The sequence below is a fragment of the Pleurodeles waltl genome, chromosome 3_1 (assembly GCF_031143425.1).
Source record: "Pleurodeles waltl isolate 20211129_DDA chromosome 3_1, aPleWal1.hap1.20221129, whole genome shotgun sequence".
Classification (NCBI taxonomy): domain Eukaryota; kingdom Metazoa; phylum Chordata; class Amphibia; order Caudata; family Salamandridae; genus Pleurodeles; species Pleurodeles waltl.
The window spans coordinates 539,544,599-539,569,377 of record NC_090440.1 but is presented as its reverse complement, the minus strand read 5'-3'; the positions used below and the strand labels follow the sequence as shown (position 1 = coordinate 539,569,377).

Sequence of the window (24,779 nt, the reverse complement as noted above, 5' to 3'; positions counted from 1 at the left end):
CAAAAGGGTAGTCTGCCCAACAATGAGCGTTCGGAGGAGGTCAATGACCTCCTCACTGAGGGCAGCGGGGGTAATAGGGGCAGGGCCTGAGGTGCCTGGGGCGAAGGAGATGCCCGGCTTCCTGGCAGAGCGGGCACGGGGCGAACGCTGAGGGGCTGCTGGGAGGGCGGAGATGGTGCGCTGGGTGGCGGCTGTACCTGTAATGGCGGGGGGCACGGATGGTGCCACCCCCGCAAGGGAGCCCCCTTCCAAGGACGTGTCCGTGTCGCTGCAGGGTCCAGTCGTCCCCGTCGTGGAGCTCCCCTCGCCCTCCGTCTCACTGGTCCAGTCTGACTCTGTGGCATGGCCCTCCTGGGCCATGTGAGATGCAGCTCCCTCCTGCCCCGATGCCACTTCTCCTCCGCCTGATGATGCTGATGCACACAAGCACAGAAAGACAAAACAAAAAGGGGGGGGGAGAGAGAAATAAAGGGATATTGAGTACATGGATCTCCGGTACAGTTAGCGGACATGACAGACACAGATGCCCCCTGCACTAAGTTGCGCACTTGTGGTCCGCTACGCATTCCGTGGAACATGCCCTACACGCCTAGAGTTGACAACTGCACCCATGGATGACACGGCCCAGGGATGGCTGTACTGACAAACTACTGAGGGTGGTGGCTGGGGACACAGGGGCTTACGGGGGTGCCCAGCCTACAGATATCGCCCTGGCCTAGGGGGACCCCCAGCCCTCCTCCCCCACCCAGACACCTCCACTGCGCGACAACAGAGTAGATAATGCTTGTACTCACCCCTTTGTGTCTGCTGTGCTGCCCTCACGCGCCCATCCAAATCAGGGTAGGCCACCGCCAGGATCCGGAACATCAGGGGGCTCAGTTGACGGCAGGCACCCCGCCTACGTTGGGAGGCCATCCCCAGCAGAGACTCGGCGGTCTTCTTGGTCCCGCGGCGGATGTCCTCCCACCTCTTGCGGCAGTGGGTGCCCCGTCGATGGTGGACCCCCAGGGTCCGGACTTCCTTGGCGATGGCACGCCAAATCCCGATCTTCTCATGGGCGCGGACCTATGTGACACGTACAGGGAGGGAGAAATACCACGTTCAAGTTTGTCAGCATTTTCCTTGCCAGTGGCCCAACGCCCCCCATCCCCGCCAGGCCCCCCGCCAGGCCCAACATGCCCCCCATCCCCGCCAGGCCCCCCGCCATGCCCCCCGCCAGGCCCAACATGCCCCCCATCCCCGCCAGGCCCCCCCGCCATGCCCCCCGCCAGGCCCAACATGCCCCCCATCCCCGCCAGGCCCCCCGCCAGGCCCAACATGCCCCCCATCCCCGCCAGGTCCCCCGCCATGCCCTCCGCCAGGCCCAACATGCCCCCCATCCCCGCCAGGCCCCCCGCCATGCCCAACATGCCCCCCATCCCCGCCAGGCCCAACATGCCCCCCATCCCCGCCAGGCCCCCGCCATGCCCCCCGCCAGGCCCAACATGCCCCCCATCCTTGCCAGGCCCCCCGCCAGGCCCAACATGCCCCCCATCCCCGCCAGGCCCCCCGCCATGCCCCCCGCCAGGCCCAACATGCCCCCCATCCCCGCCAGGCCCCCCGCCAGGCCCCCAAGCCAGCCAGTGGCCCCAAATCCAGATTGAATTAAACTCACTTGTTGGTCTGGAGGACCGTAGAGTAGCGCATACTGGGGGAGGACCCCATCCACAAGTTTCTCCAACTCCTCTCCAGTGAAGGCAGGGGCCCTTTCCCCAGGCGCAGCAGCCATTGTCCCTTCCAGACCGAGGTCACAGCAACACTTGCAGTATAGGTCCTCTCCTGTGAAAGTTCAAGTCGCAAGTGGATAAGTAGATAGAAAATGGCGGTCACGTCCGCGGCGGTGCGTACTGCGGCGGTGCGTCCCGCCACCGCCGGCGCCCTTCGCCATTGGCTCCTGAAACCCATAGGCTTCAATGTTAACCAATGCGGCTTCGCGCCGCGGTCTTCGCCCGCCGCGGTGTGCCACGCCAGCGCATTGACCTCACATCCCATTGTCACACTTCACAGGTCAGGCAGCCGCCATTTCCAGGGCCCACATGGCTCCATTTCAACTGCGTCACACAGGCCTAGGCCTTGCATAGCCACTCAGACACGCCATTCACTGCATAGAGAATCGTTTACTGTGCTAGCTGTGAGTACGTACCTGTGGGTTGCTTGACTGTGTGCTCCATGTTGTCCTTCCTAGGCACCGTCCGCTGGGTTGGGCGAGGAGACGGATGAATCCTCCCGTGTACCGACCGCTGGTGGACCTGTCGACAATGGAAGAACGCCACATTATCCTGACCTACCGTCTTAACCGTGCCACTATCCATGAACTGTGTGCCCAGCTGGAGCCCGACCTGATGTCCCCCATCCGCCAACCCACAGGGATTCCCCCTCTGGTGCAGGTCATGTCAGTACTCCATTTCTTGGCAAGTGGGTCATTTCAGACAACAGTGGGAATTGCTTCTGGGATGTCTCAGCCCATGTTTTCGAAGGTGTTATCCAGAGTGTTGTCTGCCCTGATGAAATCCGTGAGGAGCTACATCATTTTCCCTGAGGTGGGCGAATTGGCTACAGTGAAGGGTGATTTCTACGCCCTTGGACATATTCCCAACGTAATTGGTGCCATTGATGGGACCCATGTGGCTTTGGTTCCCCCAAGAGACAGGGAGCAGGTGTACAGGAACAGAAAAAATTACCATTCAATGAACATCCAGGTGGTGTGTTTGGCTGACCAGTACATCTCGCATGTAAATGCCAAATTCCCAGGGTCAGTGCATGACGCCTACATCCTCAGGAATAGCAGCATCCCTTACGTGATGGAACAGCTACAGAGACACCGTGTATGGCTAGTGGGGGACTCTGGGTACCCCAACCTGTCGTGGCTACTGACCCCAGTAAGGAATCCCCGGACCAGGGCAGAGGAACGGTACAATGAGGCCCATGGGCGTACTAGGAGGGTGATCGAACGCACCTTTGGCCTCCTAAAGGCCAGGTTTAGGTGCCTGCATATGACAGGTGGATCCCTAATGTACTCACCTAAGAAGGTGTGTCACATCATCGTGGCCTGCTGCATGCTTCACAACCTGGCTTTGCGCCGCCAGGTGCCTTTCCTGCAGGAGGATGGTCGAGACGGTGGTGTTGTGGCAGCGGTGGAACCTGAGGAGAGTGACGAGGAGGAAGACGACGGGGCTGAAACAGACAACAGGGACAGAATCATTGAACAGTACTTCCAATAGGACACAGGTAACATTTCTAAGATAATTTAGTAAATGTTAACTACTCTCCTGCATCTCTGCTGCCTGTCTATTTGCCCCAGTGTATGATGACTGAGTTTTGGCTTTTCCCTCCCTATTTCAGATCTGGGGTCCCCACTACGAGTCCTGTGCTTCGTTTCCCCATGGACTACAGCTTTGTGGCAGCTGTTTGTTGACTTCACCATGTACAAGGACATATTTGCACTGTCATGTCAATTACAATATATTGAAATCACAGCCAGACTCCAGATAGTTTTGTGCAAAATAGGTGTTTATTTAAGTGCTCAAAATGGGATGGGTGGTTTCAAGTGGGTGGGGGCTATGGTGAAGGAATGTCCATGGCAGAGTCCAGAGTAACAGTCACACAGGTGCATTGTCCAGAGGCCTGTGGAGAGATGGAGCATGGGCAGTTCAAGGATGGACAGGGTGACAATGTGGGACAGTGGGATGACATCAGGTGGTATCCATTGCTGGCGGGGGTCTTGACATCCTACTCTGTCTTCTTGCGAGATCTCAGGGCCCTCTTGCGGGGTGGTTCTTCTCCTGCAGGAGGTGGGGGTCTGGTGGGCTGCTGCTGTGCGGGGGCCTCCTGTCCACTAGCGCCGGCGGAGGTGGTTGGCTGTTCTTGGTCCAGGCTAGTGGCAGGGGCCCTTGGGTGTTGTTGAGTGTCCGCCCTGGTGTTGACGAGGTCCTGCAGCAGCCCTACCATGGTAACCAGGGTGGTGTTGATGGCTCTGATGTCCTCCCTGTACCCCCGATAGTGTTCCTCCTGCAGTACCTGGATCTCCTGGAACCGGGCCAGTACCGTCGCCATCGTCTCCTGGGAGCGGTTGTATGCTCCCATGATGGTGGTGAGGACCTCGTGGAGAGTGGGTTCCCTGGGCCCGTCCCCCCCCTGTCGCACAGCTGCCCTCCGAGTTGCCCTGTTTCCCTGGGCCTCTGCCCCCTGGCCGGTGTGCCCACTACCACTGCCCCCAGGTCCCTGTTGTTGTTGGGGTGGTGGGTTATCCTGGGTGCCCTGTAGTGGTAGACACACCGCAGATTGACGCGCCCTGGAGACAGAGGCATGGGCCCGCTGGGTGGGAGCTGTGCTGGTGTTCCCAGAGGGGTTTGGGGCTGTAGTGGCCTGGGCCTGTGTGAGGGGAACCGACTGTCCAGAGGTCCCCGATGGTCCGGGCTGGTCATCGGTGTCCAGGTCGACAGAGCTGCTGTCATCGCTGACGGCCTCTTGGGTGGGGGGTGTGGAGAATTCTGGCCCCTCCGCCGCGGTGTGTTGACGGTCGGGTCCTGCAGGGGTATAGAGGTATGGTTATAGTTTCAATGTGTGGCATATGGGTGTATCTATGGGTTCTCGTGTCCCCAAGTGCTGGCATTCGTGTGTGGGGGCTTTGGTGAGGGTGGCTTGTGGGGGGGATGTGTATATGCATTGGGCATGCTTTGGTGATGGGTGTCCATGCTTAGTGGACGCATGCAGGCCTAGGTTTTGGGATGTGTGGGTTGTGATGGTGAGACATTGGCGGGGAATAGGTGTGCTGGGGGTGGGGGTGAGGATGGTGGTGGGGGTGAGGATGGTGGTGGGGGTGAGGGTGGGGGTGAGGATGGGGGTGGGGGTGAGGGTGGGGTTCGAGGATGGGGGTGAGGGTTGGGGTATGATTTGGCATGCAGGTGGGGGGGAAGCAGTATTGAAGCTTCAACTTACCAGTATCCATTCCTCCGCCAACTCCTGCGAGGCCGTCAGGATGCAGGATGTTCAAGACTTCCTCCTCCCATGATGTGAATTGTGGGGGTTGAGGTGGGGGTCCTCCGCCAGTCTTCTGCACGGCGATGTTGTGCCTGGATACCATGGAACGCACCTTCCCCCGTAGGTCGTTCCATCGCTTCCTGATGTCTTCCCGATTTCTGGGGTGCTGTCCCACTGCGTTGAGCCTGTCGACAATCCTCTGCCATAGCTCCGTCCTCCGGGCAATGCTGGTGTATTGTATCTGTGTGCCGAACAGCTGGGGCTCTACCCGAACGATTTCCTCCACCATGACCCTGAGTTCTTCGTCTGTGAAGCGGGGTTGTCTTTGGGGTGCCATGGGGTGGTGTGTATGATGTGTGGGGTGGAGTATGTGTAGTTAAGTGTGTTGAGTGTGGTGGTGTGTGTTGTTTTGTGTGTGGATAGTGTGTGGGTGATGGTGTTGAGTGGCTGTGGCTGTTAGTTTGTGGATGCTGGTGTCTCGCTCTGGCCTTCTTTCAGAATTTTTTTGCGTAGGGGTTTGTGGGTGATGTGGGTGGGTGTTTTATATTGTATTGTGTGTGTGGGAGTGGTGTGTGTATGTGTATCAGGTGTGTGGGATTCAAATCGTCCAATGTGGCTGAGTTTTGTTCGTTTGTGTGTATTCTGACCGCGGCGGTGTGTCCCGCCAATGGAATACCGCGTTTGAATGACCGCCGCGTGGATTCGTGGGTCGTAATGGCATGGGCGTATTTCTGTTGGCGTGGCGGTGGAGGTTTGGTCACCTCCACCTTTCCGCCGACCGCTGGTCTGGCGGTCGGTTGTGGCTGTCGGATTTTCGGAGGTTTGCCTTCTGCGGGTCAGAATGACCGTGGCGGGTTTCCGCGGCCGCGGCGGTGTTATGGCGGTCTTCTGACCGGCGGTAAGTGCATTTTACCGCCGGGGTCAGAATGACCACCTTGGTGTTAAAACTAAGCAGTCCAGTCGTTTTCTGTTCATAACGTTTTTTTTCCAGGGTCGAGCATGCAAGCGCTCTTGCCTACTGTAATCTCTGTTGGCTTTTGACCACACCCACAGCACGCCTATCAGTTTTGTTGGTATGTGGCCTTGCCTTGTAAAAATGGCTTTATTTTATTTGGGAAAGGCATGCATACGACATTACTTTTAAGGGGTTTAGCCCTTCTCGAGTGCACTGGCCAACTACTGAAAACATACGATGCTCTATCTTTTCAGCATGGTTTCTGGACTACTTTTTCTTTTTATTTCCTACGGAGCACGATCTCCCTGCACATTTGCCGATACGTGTGACTGCGAGTGAACTAATGTTTCATTTTGTGTGCTCCTTCACGCTCTTGGCATGGCACTTTAATTCGGCTTGCTTATGTAAAAGTGTATTACTTTTCATCTTATGTGTCAATAAAAGTCTGGTTAGGACTTTACAGCACTAATAGCTCTAAGTCGAGCAAATGCTTGTTTTCACTTTGTAGTGGTTCGCTACTAATAGTGTACTAGGGGTCTGAGGGTGGGCGACAGACCTCTATTGCCTCCTAGACAAATGGTTGTCCAGTTGACATGGTTTCTGATATCCGTGAGGGGCGGTGGGAGGTGGTGTGGGAGGTGGCAGTGATGCCAGCTTGGTTTCCAGTTAGGGAGATGTTCATTGGATTTAGTTTTGTTAAGGGGAGGCCTCTGCATCCCTACACAATATCCACGAGATGGTTGGTGAAACCAGCCATGGCCTCTTGGCTACTACCACAGGATGCAGGATAGGTTGCATGATAACCAGTGCATTAATATAATGTCCTGGAATGTCAATGGGTTGGGTGTTAAAGGGAAAAGGGGGTTAGTCACATGATGTATACAACGCCAGCAGCCTGACATTGTCTTGCTTCAAGAGACACATTTGAGGGGGACCCAGTATTGCTTCTTGGGCAGAGGTGCCTATACAGTACTGGCACATGCAGGGTACACCTTCGGCTCTAGGGGTGTGGCAATTCTTGTAAGAAAACAGTCCCCGTTTGTGATTTTCAGCACCTGGGTTGATCAGTAGGGTAGATATGTGGGAGTCCAGGGTACCTGGGGCAGGGCATTAATCACGCTGATTAGTGTATATGTTCCACCCCGCCTTCAACAACTGGTCTATGATCAGGTGATGGTGATCCTTTTGGAAACCACATTGGCCATCCATATCGTGGGGGGCGACTTTAATGATGTTATGCTCCCAGCAATGGATTAATCAAGTTTTAGTGGGGCCCACCCCTCTGGAAAGATTTACACTCCTCCCTAGGTCTCAGTGTCTTGTGGCATTCCCACCACCCCTTAAACAGAGACTATTCCTATTTCTCAGGAGTAGTTAAAGTGTTTTCTCGGCTTGACTATCTCTTTGTCCCTCAAGGCGAAGCAGCAGGGTGATCTGGGCAGAGTATCTGATGAGGGGCCTGTCAGATCATTTCTCACTCTAGGGTACTGTGAAGGGTACAGGCCACCCGCGAGGTTCTAGCTGGAGACTGAACCTGTGGGACCTGAAGAATGTGGAAATTGCGAATTACAGAGTAGACATAGAGCTATATTTCTGTGAAAACCAAGGATCGGTGGACTCCTCAGTGGTCTTGTGGGAGGCCTACGAGGTGGTGTTAAGAGACGGGCGAAGAACGCTGTGTCCGAAAAGAAAAAAAAAGCAATGGTGGAAATTGAGGGCCTGGAATGCCAGACTGTGGCCCTTGAGAATTCCCCTGGGGCCTACACTGACCCTGGTGCGTTGTGCCCCCTCAAGGTGCTCCGATGTACGTATTGAGTCCTGGCCACCGGGGAAGCCTGTAAGCAGTTGTGGGCAACACAACATTGCCTTTACGATGCTAATGACAAGGCGGGCAAGTTGTTGGCCTGGCTCGATAGTTGGGAAGTGGTGTCCCTGATGGGTCCAAGGTATAGTGGACAAGACCGTCACCCTCCAGTTGTCTGATGCGGACATAGTGGACGCCTTTGCAGCCTACTACGCCTCGTTCTATCAGGCTCGTCAGTTGGCAGAAGCTCCTCGGATAGTACAGGCCCTGGCCGGAGTGGAACTGCTGGTGCTGACCCCTGAGGATTAGACGGAGCTGGAAGTCGACATTACTTTGGAGGAAGTGACAGCCACAATTGCCAAATTGAGATTGGGTAAACGCCGGGACCTAACAGCCTCCAGGCAGAGTTCTTCAAAGGTGTTCAGGATCTTGGCACCTCATCTCCTCAAACTTTTCAGGGAATCACAAGATCGAGGCACGCTACTGTTGGGCGTCCAATACGCCACGATCGTTGTGATTCACAAACAGGATAAGCCTGAAACTGCATGTAACTCATATTCCCCCCATATCTTTGCTGAACATCGAGGTGAAGGTGCTGGCTACAATCCTGGCTGCATGACTTCTAATGGTCATTGTCCCCCTTATACACCATGATCAATCCAGTTTCATGCCGGCCCGGTCTACACTCCTCAGTTTTTGGCGCCTACACATTTGGATGCCGGCGGTGGCCCAGAGAGCGTCTCCCCGCATCTTTTTGGCACATGACGCGGAAAAAGTATTTGATGCCATACATTAGCCCTTTATCCATCAGACACTCGCCAATATGGATTCGGGCCTCCCTTTTTTAGCAGTGGATCTCCTTGCTGTATCATACCTCTATGGCATCAGTCTGGGTAAACAGGGTCCTCTCGTCAAGCTTTCCCATACAGTGTGGCATGCGTCAAGGGTGTCCCCTGTTTGCTGTCACAATTGAGCCGTTTGCAGCAATGGTACGCTCCCATCGGGACATCTGTAGATTTAAACTCTGAAAGATGGACAGTACAGAAGAGAAAATTTCACTCTACCCTGATGACATCCTACTGTATAATACTGAACCCGGAACTACCATACCACTGATCCTCTCTGCCTTTGAATCATATGGGAATCATTCGGGTTACCACATTAATTAAAATTAACCTGTACTTTGTCATCCCTCCCACTCCCCCTTAGATCTCACAGGTTTCCCTCAGGAGCTCCAGGCAGTGGCTGATGGCTTTCTGTACTTGGGGGATCTATGTGACGCCCCACCGATCGACGTGCTTTGCTAGGAGTTTGGGTGTAGTGATTACAACCTGCTGAGATGAGGCGAAGAGGTGGTGCACACTCCCCCTCACACTGATGGGTAGAGCAGCTATTTTTAAAATGATCACAGTCCCGAAGCTATTCTATGCCATGCAAAATGCCTACTACCCTCTCCACGTTTAGTGGCAGTGAATGACTGGCCATTCACGCCCTGGGACCATTCCACTTATGAGCTGGAGGACAGTCAGTTCACTGACAGCCCTTGTCTCCACTTCCTCCACGGTGGTAAAGGAAAGCGACAACTGCTGCCGGTGACAGGAGTGGCAATAGAGGCCTGAAGAAGAGCCAGTGAGAGTATAGGTTGGGAGGGCAAGTTGACGAAAGTGACACCACTCTGGGAAGGGACATGGCTGAAGGAAATTGGGAAACTTCGAGGGTTTGGTGCCTGGGACCTGTTGGGAATCTCCAGGGTGGACGACCTCCTGGAGGGAGGGTGAGTTGATACTGTTTGTGTCCCTCCGACGGACTTACTCTATGCACTCCAATCAGTTCCTAAAGTACGCCCAGTTGCACCGTGCTTGGAGAGCAGAAAATATGGTGTTACTGGACCTACCCAAGTCTTCCCCACTTGAATGGTGATTCCTACAAGAGGAGTTGTCCTCCAGAGCTGTATCTGCTGCATGTTAAACTCTCAACAATCATGTCCCGGACTGGTTACTCAAATTGAGAGAGAGAGAGAGATGGGGTCTGGATGTGGGGACGTAGCAGATGTTGACTGGTAGGCAGCTTTGATGCATCCACTGGAGGTGGCGATAAAATCCCACCTCTGCTTAATACAACTGAAAATCCTTCATAGGGTGTCCTACAATAAGGAGCGGTTACACCGTATGGGTTGGTCGTCCTCCCCCAGTTGCCTCCGGTGTGAGGAGGTAAGGGATTCCTACTTCCACATGCTCTGGAGTTGCCCGATCGTCCAGGGCTCTTGGGCACGCGTGAGACAACTGACTAATTACAGGAGAGACCATCCCTCTTGAACTCAAGTGTGTTCTGCTGGGAATACCCACAGATGTAGATGTGCCTAGGGCTCAACTTTTATTGTGCAACTTAGGACTGGTGATGGCCAAGCGTGATGTCGCTAGACACAGGGGGGCGCTTGAGGCCCCGGCTTTGTCGGATTGGAAGAAGGGGATGGACATGTACATGGCGACCGAAAGGGTAACTTACTAGATCAGGGGATGCCCATGCAAATTTAAAAAGGTATGTGGTGGTTGGTTAAGATACTATCATATTCCCCTTTCCCAGGGGGCTGTGACATCCCTGAATTGACTGTGACATTGTGAAGGACTTGAGAGCGCTATTGTGACCATAATTGTGATTCTTAGGCACTAAGTAAAGGTTTCTGTATTTACCCTTTTGTGAGTCTATGGGGGTAGGTGTGGATGCGTTTGAGTGTTCTCCCCTTTTTTTTCTCCTGTTTGCTTAAATTGTTGAAATGCTGTGCATGTTTCGCACCTAATTTAATAGTTATTGCAATGCCTGTGAAATGCTGTAAACGAAAAACACAAATAGATACTTTAAAAAAAAGAAAAAGTAGTCCAATGAGATGGATTACTTCAGTTACAACCCCTGATCTGCGTTCAGTCAGTTGAAGACAGCTATGAATTGTCAGTTCTCAGAAATTCCCAGCACGGTTTGTGGTTGGGTTCACTCAAGTTAGGGTTGAGTGCATTCCAGAATCTAGGGCCTTGAACCCCCAGTGATCTTACTAAATGTTTCATTCACTTATAGATCCATTGATTATTCAGTCCAGCAGACTTAGGATGGAGTTTTCCAGATTGGATTTGTGAGATGTCAGTTTCTGCAGACATACTGAAACTTTTCCCCCAATATAGATGGTGCACTGGATGTTGAATTGTGATCCTAGTTTAATCTGTTAGTGTTGAAGTGCTTTAAACTAAAGCCTGATGTTGTCAGCATTCGCGAAAGTTAGGCTATTTTTCAACTAGTGGCCCTTGACACATTTGTAATCCCGGGGCACCAAAGGTTCCTCAAATGACTTGATGCAGCAGAACTTCATGGTGAATGTACACAGACCCGACCATGTACTATATGTTGATTTTGCACTACTTCTATTCTCATTTCTTTAAATGAAGCGTGACCCAAATGGGAATGTGTGATTTGTAGATATGTAACTTCTGTTACTTAAGCACACCTGCTCATCAACTTCAGTTATTGTCCAACTTCCCACTTTTCATTTTGGTGAGTTAGTACTGGAGTAAAAGTGGTTAACAACATTAGGATTATCATGTTTCTTTCTACAGAACAAGCCCAAGCCAGTCTGAGGTCTTTAAGGATAGTGAGTTTAGCAAGTAGGTAACTAATTACCTGGACAATCTCCTTATTTTTGTTCAGTTTAAACATGGACCTACTTTCAGTTACTTGGGAAATAGTCTGCATCTTGTGCCTTCACTCTGTCCTCTAAGCATTTTAGGAATATGGAATTGATAGAGATATTCCTTTTAAAGTTAGCATCATATTTGTGGTCATAAACAAATATTGTCAATGCCATTGTGATGTGGGGGTATGGCATTACTGAACATTATAGGTCTTTCTAGATTATTCTGGTATTGGTTCATATTTAGCAAGTAAACAACCTCTAAATCATATTCGCATCACAGATCCCTGCTGACAAAATGTAAATTTGACAGCTACATGGCATTCTAAGCATCCTTCTTTCTACCATAGATAATTATTACTCCAGTCAGCATTTTCCTACTCTTTTTTGCTATGTACTTTCAGACCCACGGTTTTCTATGTGTATCCTTTGATCCGCTACAAATCTGCCACTCTAGAAACCTAATCGGGATACAAATGGAAAAGGTTGCCAGGCTAGTGAAGTAATCTTTACAAAATCCTATTGCACCCTACATGCACTTCTACAGGAATTCACTTTGTTTTCTGATACTCTTCTGGCACTGATTCTATTTGTTATATTTATCTAGAACCTCTAAGGATAAAGGAAAGGTCTTGTATTCTGATTTCATCTGTTTCTAGGGATAACGTTGCACTCACACTTCGATTCGAATGGTGGGCAGTTAAGGTAAAAATAAAATGACCTCCTCTAGTTTTCTTGTAAATCTGATACTTGCAAATGTCAAACAGCCTGCCACAGTCCCCCCCACATACATGTCTTAGCTCTTGAAATGTGGTCTGCATGATATACAACCTTTCTTCGAGACTTCGACAGATGAAAGAGACTGCCCTTAACAGCGATGGGTGGCATTGTTCTTTTCAAAGCGGTAGTGATCTTGCAACAAATTACTTCCAGTTATCAAGGTAGCCCTAACACTGTCAAAATGATACTTGGAGAGAGTTACCAAAATACTGATTTTCTTTTTATGGCTTGGGAGAGATTAGGACCATACAAAAACGAAAACTTGAAGAAGTCCATGGGTCCCAGTCTCCATTGTTATATATGGGTCACCAGAACCATAGATGGGAAGAAACTTGATCAGGTGAAAGGAGCAGCCCCTTATGGCACGGTATAAAGAATAGGTATATTTAACAAAATGCATTTGATTCAACAGTACAGCAAGCCTCTCACATAAATCCTTATTTCCAAGTGTGAGTTAACCCCTTGGGTGCAGGACGAGCTGGTCTCGCCCTTGGCCACAGTTGCCGTGCCTGCTTGTCCTGCACCCAGCCCACGGGGGAAGTGCTAGCGCTCCACCCGTGGGCCTCCCCCCCCCCCCCACACCCCCCCCCCCCCCTCCTTAGCTGGGATGGGAATTACACCCCCGGCCCCCATTCTCTCACCCCCATGACGCCTGATGACGTCCGTGCGCAATCGCCTGCCGACCTCATCAGAGGTCTCCCCCATTGCAGTAGAAGCTCAGGTTCCAGCACAATCGGAAGAGAAATTAAAGCATTTCTCTTCCAATCAGGGGGTGGGGGAGATTGGAGAGGCATGAAAGGAAAGGCTTTTCCTTTCCTTTAATGTTTCTCAGCATTTCTGCAGCCGATCGCTATGAAAAGGCTTTTCCTTTCCTTTCATGTCTGTCTGAGCATTTCTGCAGCCCGATCGCATAGCACATAGTGATTGGGCTGCGGAAATGCCCACTAGACACCAAGGAGTTTAGTTTTTTTAATGAAATGGACATGAGGGGAGCGGCCCCTTGGGCAAGGGTCACTCCCCAAGGGGGGCGTTTGTTTATAAGGCCATGGACCTATACTAATTAGGCCCATCTGGCCCCAAGGGGGCAGAAACCTCTAGACACCAGGGATTGTTTACTTTAAAAAAATAACAAAATTTCCCTAGGCAAGGGTCGTTCCCTGGGGGGGAAAGGGGGGGAGGGCAAATTTATTTTAGGACATTTCTGCCCCCCTTGGTGGCAGATCGGGCAATTTTTATTAGGCCAATCTGCCCCCAGAAGGGGTAGAAACCACTAGACACCAGGATTTTTTTTTGAATGACAATTTCACAAAAGAGGAGTGACCCCCTTAGGCAAGGGTCGCTCCCCTGGGGGGCAAATTTATGTTACGCCATTTCTGCTAGACCGCCCCCCCCCCCCCCCCCCAGGAGCAGATCGGCTTATTTTAATTTGGCCCGACCAGAAACCACTAGGTACCGGGGTTGCTTATTTTTTTATTTATTTAATTTTTTTTTTTTTTTAAAGATGGGGGGCAAGGGTCGCTCCACCCGGGGGGGGGGGGCAGTTTTACTTTAGGCCATTTATGCCCCCTCCCCTTGGGGCAAATCAGCCTATTCTATTAAGCCCATCTGCCCCCGGGGGGGGGGCAGAAACCACTTAGGCACCAGGGATTGGTGTGTGTGTTTTGTTTGAGGGGGGGGCAGGACCTTGGGCAAGGGTCGCTCCCCATGGGGGCACATTACTGTTGGCCATTTCAGATCAGCCTATTTTTGTAAGGCCCATCTGCCCCCAACGGGGGCAGAAAGCCCACCAGACACCAAGGAATATATATATATATATTTATTTTTTAAAGAGGGTGGGGGTATGGCCATTCCCCCACCCCAAATGCCTGGGGACAAAGTTGTACTGCCCACCGTTGGGCAGATGGGGCAATTACCCCCGATCTAGTCCCCGGAGGAGGGTAGAAAGCTTACTACATGCCAGGAAATAAAAAAAAGAAATAGTGGGGTGGTGGCTACCAACCATTATGTGCATGTTTATGCACCCACCCCAACTGAAGGGTGTAACAGTCTTTCAGCTCTCCCCCTGTACACTAAAAGAACTTATCCTAATGGCAAGCAAGAGGACATTTGATTATTTGGGGTTTTGGTTTTACATTTGGGCTCTGAGAGCATGTCTAACTCTCAAAATTGTCCCACTTGGAATGGTGAGGGTTGCACTTTTTGGACTTTGGGACGCTGCTATGTAGAAACATCTATGAGACCTAGACACATCTGAAAACTAAATGTCTGGGTGAGTCCAGGGTGGTGTGCTTCACATGCACCCGCCCCATTTTCTTACCCACAATGCCCTGCAAACCTCCAACTTTGCTTGAAATCACACATATTTCCCACATTTTTGTGATGGAACCTTCCGGAGCCGCAGGAATCCACAAAATTCATACCACCCAGCATTGCTGCATCTATAACAATAAAAATTCTGCCTCAGTTGTCAGCCTAAAACAAACTGCCCTTTTGGTCAATCTTTGGTTCCCCCTCAATTTCAACAAGTTTTTTGGCTCTTCCCTGTCACAAGCACTTTTTATCGGGAGACAGATGCGATTTTTGGGTGATAGGAAATCTGCTGGTGCAGTGATCCCACACAGAAATGTGTGAAAAATTTGATTTTGTTTTAGCTAAATTTGAGGTTTGCTGAGGATTCTGGGTAAGAAAACACTGGGGGATCCATGTAGGTCATACCTCCCTGGAGTCCCTTGGGTGTCTAGTTTTTCAGAAATGTCTGGGTCTGGTAGGTTTCAGTAGATGGCTGCTGAGCCCAGGACCAAAAGCGCAGATGCCCCCCGCGCAAAAACAGGTAGTTCTGTAATAGATAATTTTGATGTGTCCACATAGTGTTCTGGGGCATTTCCTGTTGCAGGCGCTAGGCCTATCCACACAAGTGAGGTACCATTTTATCAGGAGATGTGGTGGAATGCTGGGTAGAAGGACGTTTGTGGCTCCGGTCAGATTCCAGAACTTTCTATCACCAAAATGTGAGGAGTTCTTTTTTTCTCTAAATTTTGAGGTTTGCAAAGGATTCTGGGTAACAGAACCTGGTGAGAGCGCCACAAGTTACCCCAATCATGGGTTCCCCTATGTATCTAGTTTTGAAAAATGCACAGGTTTTGTATGTTTTCCTAGGTGCTGGCTGAGCTAGCGACCAAAACCCACAGCTAGGCACTTTCTAAAAAAAAAAACATAATTTTTCATTGTAAAAATTTTATGTGTCCATATTGCGTTTGGGGGCTTTCTTGTTGCGGGCACTAGGTGTACCAACACAAGTGGGGTACCATTTTTATTGGGAGACTTGAGGGAATGCTGGGTGGAAGGAAATTTGTGGCCCCTCTCAGATTCCAGAACTTTCTATCACTGAAATGTGAGGAAAATGTGTTTTTGTGTGCCAAATTTTGAGGTTTGCAAAGGATTCTGGGTAACAGAACCTGGCGAGTGCCCCACAAGTCACCCCATTCTGAATTCCCATAGGTGTCTAGTTTTCAAAAATGTGTAGGTTTGCTAGGTTTCCCTAGGTGCCGGCTGAGCTAGAGACCAACATCCAGAGCTAGGCACTTTTCAAAAAATAAAACAGGTCAGTTTTCTTTGGGAAAATGTGTTTGTCCATGTTGTGTTTTGGGGCGTTTCCTGTCGCAGGCACTAGGCCTACCCACACGAGTGAGGTACCATTTTTATCGGTAGACTTGGGGGAACGATAGGTGGAAGGAAGTTTGTGGCTCCTCTCAGATTCCAGAACTTTACAGCACTGAAATGTGAGGAAAAAGTGTTTTTGTTTGCCAAATTTTGAGGTTTGCAAAGGATTCTGGGTAACAGAACCTGGTGAGAGCCCCACAAGTCACCCATCTTGGATTTTCCTAGGTGTCTAGTTTTAAAAATGCACAGGTTTGGTAGGTTTCCCTAGGTGCCGGCTGAGCTATAGGCCAAAATCCACAGCTAGGCACTTTCCCAAAAACACGTCAGATTTCAATGTAAAAATGTGATGTGTCCATGTTGCGTTTCCTGTCGCGGTCACTAGGCATACCCACACAGGTGAGGTACCATTTTTATCGAAAGATTAATGGGAACACAGAATAGAAGAACACGTGTTATTGTCCCTTGTCTTTCTCTACGTTTTTTTCCTTCCAAATGTAAGACAGTGTGTAAAAATGACCGTTATTTGAGAAATGCTCTATAATTCACATGCTAGTATGGGCACCCCGGAATTCAGAGACGTGCAAATAACCACTGCTTCTCAACACCTTATCTTATGCCCATTTTGGAAATACAAAGCTTTCCTTGATACTTATTTTTCACTCTTTATATTTCACCAAAATAAATTGCTGTACACCTGGTATACAATGAAACCCCAATGCAAGGTGCAGCTCATTTATTGGCTCTGGTTACCTAGAGTTCTTGATGAACCTACAAGTCCTATATATCCCCACAACCAGAAGAGTTCAGCAAACGTAACGGTATATTACCTTCAAGAATCTGCCATAGCTGGAAAAAGTTATAGAAGAAAACGTGGACTGAAATGGCTCTTTTATTTCACCTCAATTTCAATATTTTTTTTATTGTAGCTGTTACTTTCTGTAGGAAAACCTTGAATTTCACACCCATTTCTGTCACTAACTGGAAGGAGGCTGAAAGCACAAAAAATAGTAAAAATGGGAAATGTCCCAGTAAAATGCCAACATTGTGTTGAAAAATGTGGTTTTCTGATTGCCTGTTCCTGAAAGCTGGGAAGATGGTGATTTTATCACTGCAAACACTTTGCTAATGCTATGTTCAGGGGAAAAAAAACACATGCTTTCTTCTGCAGCCCTTTTTTCCCATTTTTTAAAAAAGAAATCGAAATTTGAGCTGTATTTTGGCTAATTTCTTGGTCTCCTGACGGGGAACCCACAAACTCTGGGTACCTCTAGAAATCTTAGGATGTTGGAAGAAAAGGATGCAAATTTGGCACAGGTAGCTTATATGGACAAAACGTTATGAGGGACTAAGCGCGAACTACCCCAAATAGCCAAAAAAAAGGCTTGGTACCTGAGGGGGAAAGGCCAGGATTCGAAGGGGTTAAATCTGAAGCCTGCTACAGAAGATAGTGTACCTAGATCAATCAGACCACAACAGTATGATACAATAGGCACATTGAATTAGAACAGTGAATGATTTAATGGCCAGCCAGATGCAAGGGGATCAAGTCTGTAGGCAGGGGATTTCATTTTGTCTTGTTTAGGCAGTTGCAGTCATCACAATCCTATTTGGATAAAAATGAATAATGGTGGCATCAACATCTTGTGCGCTGCATAAAAGCAAGGTACTGATATAACTTGAGCAAGTAGAGACTTCCTTGCTATAAAAGGTCCTGTACTTGGTCTATGCCTTCGTTCAAAAATGGGGGGGATTGCCACTAAACACCTTAAGTTGAAATGCAAGAACATTATTAAATAGTTATTTTACAGACTCAAATTGAAAGGAGTTATGTTCTTATGTAACCCAAAAGCAACATCTTACCCCATTATTGAATGGGAGAATTTGGACCATCTGTCTAATGTGTTGAAAGAAGTGTAAGGTTCTGGGAGACTTTGTTCATGTCGGTTTGGTCTAGCCCTGAAATTACAAAGTACTAAATATCACAAAGACATTAAGGTGGATAATAAGGAATGGAGGCTAGAGCAGCTTTTCCACTTCTGTATTTCATACTTGGAGTTGTCATCCTCAAAACCATGGAGGGACACTGTGTTGCTTAACTTACAGAAAAGTCCTAATGCATAATTGCAGAAAGGGCTTCTGGACAATAAATGGGAGCTGCACTTGACCAATGATCAAGAAACTCGCCAGCAGAATGAAGCTAGTCACAGAAGGTGACGCCAGAAGGGCTATTGCTTGGTACAATTTTTCCCACAATAAAAATAAAGTCACAGTATTTTGGATAGGTAGATATTAGTTTGACCTCTTTGAGAATGTTCTCTATGTTGAAAGGCCTATTTGTGAGTTAACTGTTGTGCAGCTGAAAAAGCTGTCTGTACCCGATTTGGTGTGTGTGTTGTGAATGTGAATTATGGAAAAGATTATGGGCCTCATTACAAGGTGGCGGTCAGGACCTCCGCTGCTGTGGCAGTTCTATTGCCACATAAAGACCCTGGCAGTCAGACCACCAGGGTTCTGCCTGCACCGCAGGGATCCATGATCCAGACGGCCTGGCGGAGATAGTAATCCGCCAGGACAGCGCTGTTTACAGCACTGTCTTGAGGATTACGACCTCGTTCTCCGCCAGCCTAAAACTGCCATGAAAAGGCTGGCGGAGAACAGGTGCATGGGGCCACTGAGGGGCCCCTGCACTGCCCATGCACTTGGCAAGAGCAGTGCAGGGGTCCCCTGCACAGCACAGTCACAATGTTCACTTTCTGACTTTCAGACAGTAAGCATTGCGAGGGTGCTGGTGTACCCTGTGGACTACTGCATTGCAGCTGGCTCAATTGCAAGCCGGAGACAATGCTGTACTCTGTTTCCCCCTAGGCTGGCAGGGGGAAACAAAGGTTTCCACTCACCGGCCCAATGGGAAACTCCTAATAGGTCCAGTGGGGTGGTTGCCAAGAAGGCGGCAGCCACCCTTCCTGGAGTTTGTCGGACAGGCTTTCCCGCCTGTCAAACTTTTAATGAGGTCCTTATATATTTTATTTATCTAATTTTCATTTTGCAACACGACAACTGTACCTAAAAAGTTAAGGAACGTTAAATAGAACAATAGAAGGATACTGCAGGAATAGACAGATAATTAAATCAATATTATTTTGTCCCTGTAAATGAGATTTCTAACTCAGACTGTTTACTTTGAATTGTGTTAAGGCACACCAGAGTCACCAGTAAAGTTGTATTTTTACTGTATTTTAAGCACTTCATAAACTTTTAACACCACACAAAAGAGATCGGGGTTTTATGAGTCTTTCTGTCAAAAAACTACGGACAATCTGCTGTTCAGAACCAAAAAACTCTCCTCTGGTTTTTATTGGTTGCCTACTGTAAGGGACATATGCATATTTGACTTACTAATATCCCATTGCAATGTTATTCTCACTTACTGATTTAGTTTATTCATCTATTAAAGAAAAGCAGTTTAGCAAAACTGCGTGACTCTTAAAATGTATAAAAATCTTACAGTGCAGTTTATCACAATCAAAACCAAGCATTAGCTAGCAGAGCTAATAGGCCTGACCTTGACAAGCCAATACCATACATATTTTTATTTTTCATTGCACGATCATGCTACAAAAAAAGAAGCAAAAGATGCTACAGTCTAAGAGAATCAGTCATAAGCTGGTAATAATAATTTGAAACTGAAAAAATAACATTGGAACACAGAAATATCTGAAAAAAATACAATGATACAAAAATATTGTAATGCAGAAATGTTGTTGTCAATAATATTGTTTTTTCCAGGTAAGTAAGATTGTTATTGAGAATATTGTTGTTGTTAATATCATTTTCCATAATATAGTTGGAAAGAATATCGGTTTGTAATAATTTTAAGGTTAGTATTTTCAATGAAGCATGTAATCGATACTAATCATGTAAATTATGCAATACGGACTAATTTATGCTTTAGGTGCAGTTTGCTATGTTTGTAGCATATTGGATAGAAAGTTAATTAGATAACAATTTTTTATTTATTATTAATTATGTAAATTATGTAATCATTTATTTTAGTTAACTTTTAGGCGTGGGTTGCTGGGTTTGTAGGGCTATTGGTTGGGAAGTTCATTAAGTCATTGTTAATAAATTATTATTTATTTATTGGAGTGATTATTATTTATGTAATACTGAATTCTTTTAGTTATAGTTTAGTTGCGGTTGCTAGGTTTGTTGGAGTATCGGGTGGGAAGTTTAGTAATATTTAATAAATTATTGTATAAAACATATTTAGCTGATTAATAATTATGCTAATTTTGGAATCATTGTATATTAGTTATATTTTATGTGTGGGCTGCTGGGTTTGTAGGGTTGTTGGGTGGGAAATGAAGTCATTATTACTTAATTTAATTAGTTATTTGATTACCAATCATGTAAATGGTGTTATGGTTATTTATACTATACTTACTATTATTTATTTATCTTGTGGTGGTATAGGGTGGCTAATTAAGTAATAACCATTATTTATCAATTTAAAATTATTACATTGTTTATTAATTTTGTTAATTGGGTGTTCTAATTATATATATAAATATATAAAATGTTAAGTAATGTTAATATATATACATGGTTTAGCACAAGTAAATAATAATGAACGTGGAGGGAATATAACATTACTGTTGAGACAACTTGAAAGCAAGTATATCATTCGACTCCGTACAAAAATCCCATTTAGGTTAAACGTGGATTAAGAACTTTTTGTACATTTATAATGAACCAACTATACCAACAATGAATAGTTGAGGGGATTAGTACAATATTGAACTAAATGATTATCAAAAATTATTGGATCATTTGTGAGCAATTGCTAAGTTTTCTATCAATTGGAAAATAATCATTATGGAAAAATTATTGTTTGAATGGGGAGGATATGGATAATATAACACTTAATTTAATGTAAGAACAGATATGATTGAATCTGATATGAAGGATTGATAGTTATTATGTTTAAATAATCAGTTTCCTTGTTGAGGTGATGTTGAAATGTATTCTGTAAAGGCACTTAGCCGACATTTAATGATTAATACTTGTTGTAATATGTGATAAGCAGCAATGAAAGATCTGAAATTATTTATATTTTTCTATTTATATGAGATAACATCATAAGCAATATATGGTTTGATAATAGAGTAAGACAAGATCTGTGATAATCCTATCCTCTAAAAATGAAAAGAATGTAAAAAGAAATACATATATATAAAAATATGCAACTAGGTATATGTATAACATTCTCATGATGAAAATTTAGCAATTGCAAAAATGAAGGCAACATATTTAAAATGCAGAAAATAACATTGGTTATAGGTCTCATTTGTATAGAAGTAATTATTGTAATGTAATTTGATGTTTTATTGCACATTTTTTCAACTTTAGAATTCTAATTTGAGTGATATTTTTCATTTTATTTTTTAAATTTCACTTTCATATATGCTTTTGTATAATGTCAAACTACCATAACCAGAATGCAATGGGGCGGTAACAATGACATCACACTATTTAAGGGTGGTATGAAAAACTCATTTACCGTGAGAAAGACTCAAGTGGAGTTGAAACGCGTTGGTGGTTGCTATTTTTATCAATAAATCTGCCTAAAGGAACTTTGGAGTGCGGTAAATCACTGGACACAAAAAAAAATATATATATATATATATAATGTTAAGTAATGTTAATATTCAGTTTTTTTCTTTTTCTTTTTACATTAATATGGTTATGCAAATATGTAATGTGTTTGAAGCAAAGTAGTTTATCTACTGTTGTTTAGATTGGAGTGGGAATAGTATATTGTATCCCTCTAAAGTCCAACACTTTCAATACTGTTGTACAGACTGGATTGGGAATAGTAAATGTTACCCCTCCGGAGTGATATTAATCCCTCTGCAGTCCAACACTTTCCCTACTGTTGGTTAGACTGGAGGGGGAATAGTAAATCCTACCTTTCCAAAGTGCAACACTTTTCCTACTGTTGCACATACTTGAGTGGTATTAGTAAATGTATCTCCTCCAAGGACCAGCCCTTTCACTACTGTTGTATAAACTGGAGGGGAATAGTGTATGTATTATTCCCAGACTTGAATACATTTGCTAATATTTTGTTTAATATATTTATTATTAATATTTGTTCATAATATTAATTTTATAGTGTTAGTTTATATTTCTCTTTGTTTCTAATTGTTTTTATAATATTTTTTGTAAATGTCTTTTTTATTTTATTTGTTTAGTAATTTATTTATATAATGTTTTGGAATTTAATTGTTAATATTTTTGTTTTATGTAAAGTGTATATATATATATGTATATATATATATATATATATATGCTTTTTATATTTAAAAAATTGCGTTACATTTATTTATATAACTATGTAAACATATGCACTTATATCTCTATGTGTGTTTATATAAGTATATATTTTATAAAGAATTACATATTAGTGAGATGCAGTTAACTAACATATTAATAGTAGTTTATGATTTACTACTTTATATATTAAAGGACACTATTTGTGTATGTTTTTAATTAAACTAGTGTGACACAATACTTTTTTGATATTTTTGTACTTAACATTATAAGTAAATAATATTTTTGTTAATATGTTTGTCACATTTTTGTTGCACAATATTGTTGGTTCCGATATTATGTCAGTGTTCATTAAATTTTAATACAACGGATATAGAATGGTAAAGTTGTATTATACTACACAGGCATACTTTAAATAGTTATAGAAACCCTTTTAGGAGAGTATGATTCTTATTGGTGCAGACAAAAGTTACTAAATGCTTGGAAGTATTGTAACTTGAAGTCCTACATTAATCACACAAGAATGACTATCAATAAAAAACAAAAGATAAAGAATGGAAAGGGGAAAACATTGCCAAAATGAAATGGTCAATTTTCCTCACTGACATTGAACTGCACTTCTTTTTAGGCAGATGTGCGCATGTGATCATGAAAAAAATGTTGTCACTTACAATAGAAAACAACCAATGGCTGAAGTGGATTGTCCCATTTTCCTTTGCTGTGGTGGAAGGAAGGGGCAGAATGTGTATGGCAGTTAAACAGATTAGTGGATGAAGAGGGCTGACCCAAACCTCGTTTTTGTACAAATATTTAATATATCACTTTTTTCGATTGCATAAAGTTGGTCAGATCTAAAAATAAAAATTACATTTTAGATGTATGCTAAATCTTAGGAAGATGTAAAGTAAGCTGGTTCAAAGACTGTTATTTTGTGGAAACAAAACAAATTTCCCAGTGCATCAACTGTTAGTCCTGAGCAGTGTTTGTTTTTGGTGTTGTTCTTTCACTCTAATGCAAAATAAACGTAAGGTAACTGACTAAGGTTATCCATGTCTTTCTCATAAGACTGTGTTTTTGTCTGGCAGGCGGCTCTCTGGATGTTTACAGAAAAATCCCTGAACATGTGTTGGGAAGAATAGCAGTTGCAGTAAGTGATATTTTATTTGCTTATTTATTCAGTTTTTAAAGTGTGAAGATATCCCAAAGGCCATCAGATTGCTTGCTCTGCGAGGCACTGTGGATGACCTTCTGTGAGAGCTTGCAGTGGAAATATTCACTGCCAGTGATGTCTCACTCTGCCCACCCGCTACCTGCAGTGAACACTGCTCTTGTAGGTGCATCACTCCTCTTCATAAGGCTGATTAGGGAGTTTAAACTTGATGAAGAAACAGTGCTCAGCTGTTGTGCTGATTTTGGTTTTCCTCTTCTTGTCTCTGTCTTGCTGCTGCTCCTCTCCTCATTCTTTAACATTGTTTTCCACTTCGTCTCTCCTGTTTTATTGCTCACTTTCTGTAATGTAAAGATGTATACTTGTGTAAGTTGAATGTCTTAACTTATGTGTACTAAAAGTCGAATATGCTAGTGTGTGGGTCTCGTGACCACATTGACATGGATACAATGTTATAATATTGTCTTTTATTTAATATGCAACCCATGCATATGCAACCCTTTTTGACTTTATGAAGCCATTTTCAATTGGCTTTATTGGTTAAATATATGCCACTGATACTAACTCTCAGTACTTCTAACAATCATGTCGTCTCCCCATAACCAGAAGAGGAAGATCACCTTGTCGTGGACAAGACACAGGGCAACGTGATGTCCCAAGGCCAGTGTGATGTTCTTATGGCGGGCGCTCTAGTTGTCTCCTTGACAGTCCTTGTGGTACAGCGACCGCAATGGTAAAAAGCTGAACTGGTAATTTGCAAGAAAAAGATTTCATTTGTAATGACTTCGCTATTGATCAACGTTCATTCTTCACTGTACGAAGCTGGCTCTGTATATACTACACAAAAGTAAGGTATAGTGTGCACAGAGTTCAGTGGTTCCCCAGAGGCTTTACAGAGGCCAAAGTAGATAATATAATGCTCTTTTGTGGTAGTGTGATCGCCCAGTTAGGCTCATCAGAGGGTAGTGCTAAGCATTTGTTGTGTACACGCGGTCAAGAAATGAGGCATACCCTAAATGACAAACTCCAGTCCAATGTTTATGTACCAAAAATATACTTTATTTCTGTATTTCTAGAACCAAAAGGATCTTTGTTGCAGGTAAGTACAGTTTCAAGAATGTATCACTTTCAGGTATCAAATGCACTTTGTTTGTAATTCACAGGTAACACAGGTTTCAGGTAAGCAACACTTTTCAATAGCAAAAGTAGACAGTGCAAAAATCATTGAAGGCAATGCAGTCCTAGGTGAGGAAAAATACTAACACAGTTCACAGGTAAGTACTCAACTTACAGTCCCATTCTTCGGGGGTTAAGGTGTCCACAGGGCAAAGTTCAAGAAGACATGAAGGGTGCACCACCAGCAACACAGGGCCGGCTTGGTGCA

The 24,779-nt window shown here is 45.6% G+C and overlaps 1 protein-coding gene across 1 annotated transcript in view; it reads left to right on the top strand.

Moving 5' to 3' along the window:
• The window catches only part of MAP2K5 (mitogen-activated protein kinase kinase 5), a 1,242,853-nt gene that overhangs the window by 525,380 nt on the left and 692,694 nt on the right, over positions 1-24,779 (top strand). Inside the window, exon 12 of the mRNA XM_069222863.1 lies at positions 23,313-23,374. Coding sequence (XP_069078964.1) covers positions 23,313-23,374 — 62 coding nt within the window. The remainder of the gene's footprint in view (positions 1-23,312; positions 23,375-24,779) is intronic.